Here is a 10,628-nt window from a genome sequence, read left to right as displayed (position 1 = left end):
GGGAATGATTCTGAACTTCTAACAGTGCTATTTAGAACCTTAAGTGCAATGCAAACATTAACGAGCATAACATATTCTATCCTTGTTTTCATTTATGACATCCTATGATTGTTCTCTAATTATTGTGATGAGTGAGTGATAAAACTTGAAAAACACTATTTCCAGATGATGCAGACACTAATAATTAAATGAAACCATTATATAGAAATCAGTATCAAAATCAGAGTTTATAGAAAAACTACACTAATAATGATAAAAGAAATTATGAAAATTGCAATAAAAAACAATTCCTTAGCCATTACCTTAAGAGAACATTCTCCCTATTTTCAGAATATTTATACATTAATAGTCCTTTGGTGGAATGTTCCAAAGTGAATTTCTTTAACAGTTTTGGAGTAGTAATGTTTGTATTTAGGAACTACTTGAGACAGATTCCATCCTAGGAGGGCTATTTTAAAAATGATAAGTCAAATTCAAACTAACCTCTATTCTTAAAAGAAATTAGATCTTATTGATAAAGCTTAGTATACTATTATTATTATTATGTTGACAATAGCAGGCGGTGAGACCGATGAAGCTATTGTTTCTTCCGTATGTTTCAGGCTTGAGTAGGTGAACCTGCTCACATGCAGTAGTGGATCATTCTCTCCGAATTTTGTCCCAGCTCAACATCAACGCGATCCTTGAAGATATTCGTATTTGGGGCCGTCACCGTTTCCTGATTTAACGAGTTCCACAAGTGCACTGCACGATTTGTTACAAAGCTTTTTCTGGGAAGTTGTGCCGTTCTTTCTTTTTCAAGCTTCCTTGTATGTCCTCAGAGATGATGGTTTTGGCTATAGTGGAAAAGGTTCGCCAAATTGCACTGGTAATAACCACTGGTAATCTTGTAGGTTTCAATGAGATCGCCTCTATGTCTTCGCTCTCTGAGAGTGGTCAAACCAAACCTGATTAATCTTTCTGGATATGGCACCTCGTTTAATTCGTAAGAGATTTTTGTAACTTTGCACTGTAATTTCTCCAATTGGTCTATATCTTTAATATAATATGGGTTCCATACAACAAAGGTATATTCTATTTTTGGTCTTATGTAACTTTTGTATAGAGTGGGTATCATTTCAATAGAATGGTCCCTAAAAGCTTGTTTTATCAGATAGACTAGCGAGTTTGCTTTTTTACAAATTCTGATGGTTATATGACGTTCCCATTTTAGGTCTAACGTTATTAGGACTCCTAGATCATTTTGTTCATTCACTGATTTTAAGGCACATCCATCCAGAAAATATTCATTATCAGGATTATCTGGACCGATCCTCAACACTGTTCATTTGGATGTGTTTAGTTTCATACCCCATTGCCTTGACCACATCTCAACATTTTGCAGGTCTGCCTGGAGCAGTGCTGCGCTGGTTAGAGGATTAGCATATATTTTGCAGTCACCTGTAAACAGACTTTTGTCCATCTTTATAAGTCCAACTAGATCAAACAAATATGATGTAAAAAGCACTGGGCCAACTATTGATCCCTGGATAACGCCGCTGCTCACACGATGTGGACTGGACAGCTCCCCATTGACTATAACCTGGTAGAATCTCTCATTCAGTAATACCTTGATCAGATCAAGCAGCTTTCCTCTGACTCCAAAATGCTCCAGCTTGTGCAGGACTTTATCAAATGCCTTTTCATAGTCAAGATATATTATTATGTCTGTTGGCTGGCCATTGTCGTGATTTTTTGTCCAGTCATTCAAACACTCTAAAAGGTTTGTTGTTGTTGAACGTTTAGGCAAAAATCCATGTTGAGAGGCAGGTATCAAACCATTCTCCAGAAAGAATGCTATGAGCTCCTTAACTATTACTTTCTCCATAGATTTCAGTGGATTGCATGTGAGGCTGATAGTTCTGTAGTTTTCCGGTTTGTTCCGGTCTCCCTTCTTGAACAGTGGTGTCACAATTGAATGTTTCCATTCTTCTGGTATCTTTCCTTGTTCTAAGCATTCCTGCATTGCCCCCGAAAGCAAGGGACTGAGGGAATTTCTGCAATTTTGAAGGACAAACTAGGAAATGTTTTATATGCTACTTACATTTCTAGGATAAGACTTACAAAAATAATAAAAGCAAATATTAAGATAGAAATAGCATCAATGGATCAACATAAAACAGTAACACATAAACAAGAAGTTTTTAAGTTAGTGTCTGGCCAAACAAAGAGAGTACCTATTATAGTATTTATTTTATTTATTTATTTATTCATGCCAAAAAGTATAAAGCTTTTACACAAGTCAGTCAAAAATATAACTCCAAATAAAAGTATTAAACTGTAAAATTCGTTTTACCTAAGAACAAAAATAAAACACATATAAGCCTAAAAAGTAATGCTTAAAAACACTTAACACTAAAAGTCAAGAGACCCAGCCTATGCAATAGCACTGAAATTTGAGCTCAGGAATTCCTCAAATGAATAAAAAGCATTGGTGACTAAAAAATGTTTTACCTTTGTCTTATAAGCATTAAGAGGCACGCCATTACGGGTACGCTCGAGTCTCCTAAATGGTGCCACCAAGGAGCCGTTATTTCTCGTGTCATGACTGTGAGTGCTAGCATGAGTCGCAAACCTGGGTAGGTTTTCCCTAATGAATACAAGGCACAGAAGTATGAAGGCGCTTGGTAAGGTGAGAACTCTCAGAAGCCTGAAGTGGACCCTACAACAATCCCTGTATCCAATCTGCGCAATCACTCGCAGACATCGACGTCGCAATGCAAAAATCCTGGGCATATGCGCTGAATGACCCCAGTTTAGTAAGTTATACGTCATTAGAGAGTGAAAATATCCAAAGTAAGCTGTCCTGAGAGTACCTGCGGAGACAGACCCAGACAAATTGCGAATCAGGAAAGTACACCTTGATAATTTGGTTGACAATTCATCTATGTGACCTTGCCACGTCAAACCACTATCCAATCTAACACCCAGAAAATCCACAGACACACCTAAAGATTAGTGGAGTATTACATATTATTATTATAATAGTAAAGAGTGTTACTTCAGTTTTTGGTGATATTTTTAAATCAGAGTAACTGTTTGCAGAATAACTAAATGGTAAAGAGTTAAAAAAACTCTTCTGCAATGCTCCCCATTGTTTGCGGCATAAATATACCTTACACATCTGACTGACAAAAATAGGTGCCAATAAGGTATGATTGAACTTTCTTTAAAAACAGATCCCATGACTCGATAATGGCAAAATGTGGGTTTGAAAGCAGTGAGTTTTTGCAGCCCTAAATAATTCTCCTTGACAAAATTTAAAAATCCATATTGCAATAATTGAATCACCATAAAAACCCAACAATAACCTTCTTTTTGAATTTCCCCCAAAACTCGGCCCACATAACCTTCATAAACTGCTTCCTGTTTCCTCCTTATATTACTTCCTATAAATTAACCGTTTGACCCAGATGCAAAATATTCAAATTCCATTGAATATATTTCCACTTTTATGAGGGTAAATGTAAATTTACTGTGGCATTCAATAAACTGAACCGAAATCGTCTTTTTCCTATAGATGCGAGAAAGATGTAGTGGCGGGTATCGGCGTAGTGATCTACGCCACTTTGGACCACGAGATGAACGAGGGCGAAGAGGTGATCATCAGTAACGAGCTCGAGCAGTTAATTACCGACATGATAACCGACGATTTCAACAATATCTCACAGACACATCACGAAACAGACGATGAAGGTACTGTAATAATAATTGTTCTTTGAGCAAAGTTTTATTCAATTTATTTCGTTATTGTACATCAGGCATCGAAAGGGATTCAGAAGAGCATTTTGAAGCGGGTACTTCGAAGTGTAACGGCGAACAAAATCGGGTTCCTTTGACGGAAGTTATTAGCAGATGCGAGGCGCATTTGGGCACCCTCACAAAAGCCCAAGCGGAAGCTCACTATAAAGCCGTAGTGAGAGCTTTAGTGGCCGAGGCCATAGAACTGTCAACTTTCTTGGAAAAGGTCGCTCAGGGCACAATCGGGTTACCGTCGAGCTCAACAAACTCGAACTTGGACGAACTGAAGTTCACCGATTGGGCCAAGTTTTGGGTTCAAGTAATGGGGGAATTGAGAACAGGTAACACATTGAATTAGTTGCATGGTTAACCAGTAGATTTCGTATTAATGTTTCGAAAACTTTTAAGTGTTTATTATAGGGGTCAAGTTGAAGAAAGTGAACTATAGCAAGGCCCCGATAGAGTATGAGCTGACTCCTTATGAAATACTCATGAAAGATATCAGGAATTGCAAATACAATTTAAGGAAGATTATGGTTAACGGGGATATTCCCAATAGGGTGTCCAAAGATGCTCATGCTATCATTTTAGATTTTATCAGGTAAGTTTTGTTTATTATAAAGCGTTAAGGGGAAATCACAAAACAGTTTTACCACTAATTGACTATTTTATTCTCGACACGTGTTTCGCTTCTGATGTTAGCATCTTCTTCTTAATTTAATTCCAGGCTTCCAAAATTAATATTATTGTAATTCCAGGTAATTGAAATACTGTTTTTGTACCCTCCTGGCATCTGGAATAACTTTTCATCTCTCCCAGGATTCCATTTTCAATTTTTTAAATGTTTTAAGGTGTTTAATATTTTAATTTACTTCTCAGTCATCTGATATTTTATTCCAGGCTTCTGCAGCCATTTTTCATGCCTCAAAGTGATATAGACTACTTCAAATGCTTAAAATAAAATAAATATATTCCGAAAGCCTGAAATAAAATAAAAAATTACTCTATAACACCGGAAGACACACAAATACCTGAAATATATATGGAAAATTACTCCTAATGCCTGGAACATGTATTTCTTAAGGAATAAATCCCTGGAAAATTGGACAAAAAGTCTAAATATAATTTTAATAATTTTTCAACCATTCCTGTATCTTGGAGGAATTTTTCACCTCTCACCAAGATTCCATTTTTTATCCTACTCCAGACAGTTAATATGATTCTGCTTTTTACATAAGGCTTTTTATTAAAGAAATTCTAAAAAACTAAAGAATTCTTGGTCTATTCGGATAAAAGAGTAGAGGGACACTTTATAAATTTCCAGGTCTAGGCCGCCGTTACGTAAAGCGGCCGACCGAAAACTGCCTCCACAGCCAAGAGTCGCTTTAACGCCCAGGGAACAACTTTTACTGTCTATTAAGAAGGGACGAAAGTTACGACCCGTTCCAATGCCAAGGTATGAAGTTTATTTAGATTACTCCATTAAAAAATGACTAATTCGATAAAATGGATAGTTTGAAATATTCAGTCTCTATGTACAAGGTGTTCCGTTGATCATGTTACAAACTTCTAGAGTAGATAGAAAACGTGAAAAAAAAAGAGAAATGTTCATATGAACGTAGGTTCGGAAAAAGAGCTTCTTTTACCTCATTTTTTTCTTATTTTATTTAATTTTAAGTGCCTGTAGGTAATGGTTTCTTAATTCCGGGCAGTTAAATTTTTTTCCACTAAAGCTATTGAACGGATTTTTCAAGTATAGTTTTTGCCTTAACTGAAAAACGAAGAAAGTTAGAGAGTTGAAAATTTGTACAAATATTCTTCAAATAAAATGATTAGACACCTATTTCAGCGTTTTTCGAAAAAATATACAGGGAGATAAAAAATAATTTTTTTTGGGGAAATGTGATTTTTTTTTAAAAAAATCCCAACAACATGTCTATAACTCAAAAACCAAGAGAGTTAGAGAGTTGAAAATTTGTACAAATGTTCTTCAAATAAAATGATTAGACACCTATTTCAGCGTTTTTCAAAAAAATATACAGGAAGATGAAAAATAATTTTTTTGGGAAAATGTGATTTTTTTTTTCAAAAAATCCCAACAACATGTCTATAACTCAAAAACCAAGAGAGTTAGAGAGTTGAGAATTTGCACAAATATTCTTCAAATAAATTGATTAGACACCTATTTCAGCGTTTTTCAAAAAAATATACAGGAAGATAAAAAATAATTTTTTTGGGAAAATGTGATTTTTTTGTTCAAAAAATCCCAACAACATGTCTATAACTCAAAAACCAAGAGAGTTAGAGAGTTGAAAATTTGTACAAATATTCTTCAAATAAATTGATTAGACACCTATTTCAGCGTTTTTCAAAAAAATATACAGGAAGATTAAAAATAATTTTTTTTGGGAAAATGTGATTTTTTTTTTCAAAAAATCCCAACATGTCTATAACTCAAAAACCAAGAGAGTTAGAGAGTTGAAAATTGGTACAAATATTCTTCAAATAAAATGATTAGACACCTATTTCAGCGTTTTTCAAAAAAATATACAGGGAGATGAAAAATAATTTTTTTTGGGAAAATGTGATATTTTCTTCAAAAAATCCCAACAACATGTCTATAACTCAAAAACCAAGAGAGTTAGAGAGTTGAAAATTGGTACAAATATTCTTCAAATAAAATGATTAGACACCTATTTCAGCGTTTTTCAAAAAAATATACAGGGAGATAAAAAATAATTTTTTTTGGGAAAATGTGGTTTTTTTTTCAAAAAATCTCAACAACATGTCTATAACTCAAAAACCAAGAGAGTTAGAGAGTTGAAAATTGGTACAAATATTCTTCAAATAAAATGATTAGACACCTATTTCAGCGTTTTTCAAAAAAATATACAGGGAGATGAAAAATAATTTTTTTTGGGAAAATGTGATATTTTCTTCAACAAATCCCAACAACATGTCTATAACTCAAAAACCAAGAGAGTTAGAGAGTTGAAAATTTGCACAAATATTCTTCAAATAAATTGATTAGACACCTATTTCAGCGTTTTTTAAAAAAATATACAGGGAGATAAAAAATAATTTTTTTTTGGGAAAATGTGATTTTTTTTTCAAAAACTCCCAACATGTCTATATCTCAAAAACCAAGAGAGTTAGAGATTTGAAAATTTGCACAAATATTCTTCAAATAAATTGATTAGACACCTATTTCAGCGTTTTTCAAAAAAATATACAGGGAGATAAAAAATAATTTTTTTTGGGAAAATGTGGTTTTTTTTTCAAAAAATCTTAACAACATGTCTATAACTCAAAAACCAAGAGAGTTAGAGAGTTGAAAATTTGTACAAATATTCTTCAAATAAATTGATTAGACACCTATTTCAGCGTTTTTCAAAAAAATATACAGGGAGATAAAAAATAATTTTTTTTGGGAAAATGTGGTTTTTTTTTCAAAAAATCTCAACAACATGTCTATAACTCAAAAACCAAGAGAGTTAGAGAGTTGAAAATTGGTACAAATATTCTTCAAATAAAATGATTAGACACCTATTTCAGCGTTTTTCAAAAAAATATACAGGGAGATGAAAAATAATTTTTTTTAGGAAAATGTGATATTTTCTTCAACAAATCCCAACAACATGTCTATAACTCAAAAACCAAGAGAGTTAGAGAGTTGAAAATTTGCACAAATATTCTTCAAATAAATTGATTAGACACCTATTTCAGCATTTTTCCAAAAAATATACAGGGAGATGAAAAATATTTTTTTTTGGGAAAATGTGATTTTTTTTTCAAAAAATTCCAACAACATGTCTATAACTCAAAAACCAAGAAAGTTAGAGAGTTGAAAATTTGCATAAATATTCTTCAATTAAAATGATTAGACACCTATTTCAACGTTTTTCCAAAAAATATACAGGGAGATGAAAAATATTTTTTTTTGGGAAAATGTGATTTTTTTTTCAAAAAATTCCAACAACATGTCTATAACTCAAAAACCAAGAGAGTTAGAGAGTTGAAAATTTGCATAAATATTCTTCAAATAAAATGATTAGACACCTATTTCAGCGTTTTTCAAAAAAATATACAGGGAGATGAAAAATAATTTTTTTTAGGAAAATGTGATATTTTCTTCAACAAATCCCAACAACATGTCTATAACTCAAAAACCAAGAGAGTTAGAGAGTTGAAAATTTGCACAAATATTCTTCAAATAAATTGATTAGACACCTATTTCAGCATTTTTCCAAAAAATATACAGGGAGATGAAAAATATTTTTTTTTGGGAAAATGTGATTTTTTTTTCAAAAAATTCCAACAACATGTCTATAACTCAAAAACCAAGAAAGTTAGAGAGTTGAAAATTTGCATAAATATTCTTCAATTAAAATGATTAGACACCTATTTCAACGTTTTTCCAAAAAATATACAGGGAGATGAAAAATATTTTTTTTTGGGAAAATGTGATTTTTTTTTCAAAAAATTCCAACAACATGTCTATAACTCAAAAACCAAGAGAGTTAGAGAGTTGAAAATTTGCATAAATATTCTTCAATTAAAATGATTAGACACCTATTTCAGCGTTTTTCAAAAAAATATACAGGGAGATGAAAAATAATTTTTTTTTGGAAAAATGTGATTTTTTTTTCAAAAAATCCCAACAACATGTCTATAACTCAAAAACCAAGAGAGTTAGAGAGTTGAAAATTTGCATAAATATTCTTCAATTAAAATGATTAGACACCTATTTCAGCGTTTTTCAAAAAATTATACAGGGAGATGAAAAATAATTTTTTTTGGGAAAATGTGATTTTTTTTTCAAAAAATCCTAACAACATGTCTATAACTCAAAAACCAAGAGAGTTAGAGAGTTCAAAATTTGCATAAATATTCTTCAATTAAAATGATTAGACACCTATTTCAGCGTTTTTCAAAAAAATATACAGGGAGATGAAAAATAATTTTTTTTGGGAAAATGTGATTTTTTTTTCAAAAAATCCTAACAACATGTCTATAACTCAAAAACCAAGAGAGTTAGAGAGTTCAAAATTTGCATAAATATTCTTCAATTAAAATGATTAGACACCTATTTCAGCGTTTTTCAAAAAAATATACAGGGAGATGAAAAATAATTTTTTTTGGGAAAATGTGATTTTTTTTTCAAAAAATCCTAACAACATGTCTATAACTCAAAAACCAAGAGAGTTAGAGAGTTCAAAATTTGCATAAATATTCTTCAATTAAAATGATTAGACACCTATTTCAGCGTTTTTCAAAAAAATATACAGGGAGATGAAAAATAATTTTTTTTGGGAAAATGTGATTTTTTTTTCAAAAAATCCTAACAACATGTCTATAACTCAAAAACCAAGAGAGTTAGAGAGTTCAAAATTTGCATAAATATTCTTCAATTAAAATGATTAGACACCTATTTCAGCGTTTTTCAAAAAAATATACAGGGAGATGAAAAATAATTTTTTTTGGGAAAATGTGATTTTTTTTTCAAAAAATCCTAACAACATGTCTATAACTCAAAAACCAAGAGAGTTAGAGAGTTCAAAATTTGCATAAATATTCTTCAATTAAAATGATTAGACACCTATTTCAGCGTTTTTCAAAAAAATATACAGGGAGATGAAAAATAATTTTTTTTGGGAAAATGTGATTTTTTTTTCAAAAAATCCTAACAACATGTCTATAACTCAAAAACCAAGAGAGTTAGAGAGTTCAAAATTTGCATAAATATTCTTCAATTAAAATGATTAGACACCTATTTCAGCGTTTTTCAAAAAAATATACAGGGAGATGAAAAATAATTTTTTTTGGGAAAATGTGATTTTTTTTTCAAAAAATCCTAACAACATGTCTATAACTCAAAAACCAAGAGAGTTAGAGAGTTCAAAATTTGCATAAATATTCTTCAATTAAAATGATTAGACACCTATTTCAGCGTTTTTCAAAAAAATATACAGGGAGATGAAAAATAATTTTTTTTGGGAAAATGTGATTTTTTTTTCAAAAAATCCTAACAACATGTCTATAACTCAAAAACCAAGAGAGTTAGAGAGTTCAAAATTTGCATAAATATTCTTCAATTAAAATGATTAGACACCTATTTCAGCGTTTTTCAAAAAAATATACAGGGAGATGAAAAATAATTTTTTTTGGGAAAATGTGATTTTTTTTTCAAAAAATCCTAACAACATGTCTATAACTCAAAAACCAAGAGAGTTAGAGAGTTCAAAATTTGCATAAATATTCTTCAATTAAAATGATTAGACACCTATTTCAGCGTTTTTCAAAAAAATATACAGGGAGATGAAAAATAATTTTTTTTGGGAAAATGTGATATTTTCTTCAACAAATCCCAACAACATGTCTATAACTCAAAAACCAAGAGAGTTAGAGAGTTGAAAATTTGCACAAATATTCTTCAAATAAATTGATTAGACACCTATTTCAGCGTTTTTTAAAAAAATATACAGGGAGATAAAAAATAATTTTTTTTTGGGAAAATGTGATTTTTTTTTCAAAAACTCCCAACATGTCTATATCTCAAAAACCAAGAGAGTTAGAGATTTGAAAATTTGCACAAATATTCTTCAAATAAATTGATTAGACACCTATTTCAGCGTTTTTCAAAAAAATATACAGGGAGATAAAAAATAATTTTTTTTGGGAAAATGTGGTTTTTTTTTCAAAAAATCTTAACAACATGTCTATAACTCAAAAACCAAGAGAGTTAGAGAGTTGAAAATTTGTACAAATATTCTTCAAATAAATTGATTAGACACCTATTTCAGCGTTTTTCAAAAAAATATACAGGGAGATAAAAAATAATTTTTTTT

At 31.1% G+C, this 10,628-nt stretch overlaps 2 protein-coding genes across 5 annotated transcripts in view; both read left to right on the top strand.

Annotated features, from left to right (window-relative positions):
* LOC126744298 (E3 ubiquitin-protein ligase SHPRH) overlaps positions 1-3,949 on the top strand; it is a 65,340-nt gene extending 61,391 nt beyond the window's left edge. For 3 of the 4 annotated variants that reach the window (XM_050451676.1, XM_050451677.1, XM_050451679.1), the window contains 2 exons: positions 3,560-3,735; positions 3,801-3,949. In XM_050451676.1, coding sequence (XP_050307633.1) covers positions 3,560-3,652 — 93 coding nt within the window. In that variant the 3' untranslated portion in view covers positions 3,653-3,735; positions 3,801-3,949. Of the gene's footprint in view, positions 1-3,559; positions 3,736-3,800 lie in introns of those variants that run through there. The other variant, XM_050451678.1, reaches the window with a different exon arrangement.
* Positions 3,678-5,273, top strand: LOC126744141 (protein spire-like). Its single transcript, XM_050451487.1, has 4 exons — positions 3,678-3,735; positions 3,801-4,121; positions 4,201-4,381; positions 5,105-5,273. Exons 1-4 carry the CDS (start codon positions 3,678-3,680, stop codon positions 5,271-5,273), a joined length of 729 nt encoding a protein of 242 aa, XP_050307444.1.
* Positions 5,274-10,628: the final 5,355 nt, after the last annotated feature.

This window comes from Anthonomus grandis, chromosome 13, assembly GCF_022605725.1.
Source record: "Anthonomus grandis grandis chromosome 13, icAntGran1.3, whole genome shotgun sequence".
NCBI lineage: Eukaryota > Metazoa > Arthropoda > Insecta > Coleoptera > Curculionidae > Anthonomus > Anthonomus grandis.
Note: the sequence above shows the minus strand (reverse complement) of the source record. Positions and strands in the feature narration are given on the sequence as shown.

Bases quoted from the DNA above. Each gene is read 5' to 3' on its own strand.
- LOC126744141 (XM_050451487.1), top strand. From the start codon at position 3,678: ATGATAACCGACGATTTCAACAATATCTCACAGACACATCACGAAACA. The intron at 3,736-3,800 runs GTACTGTAATAA...ATTGTACATCAG, and splicing joins TCACGAAACAGACGATGAAG to GCATCGAAAGGGATTCAGAA. The intron at 4,382-5,104 runs GTAAGTTTTGTT...ATAAATTTCCAG, and splicing joins ATCATTTTAGATTTTATCAG to GTCTAGGCCGCCGTTACGTA.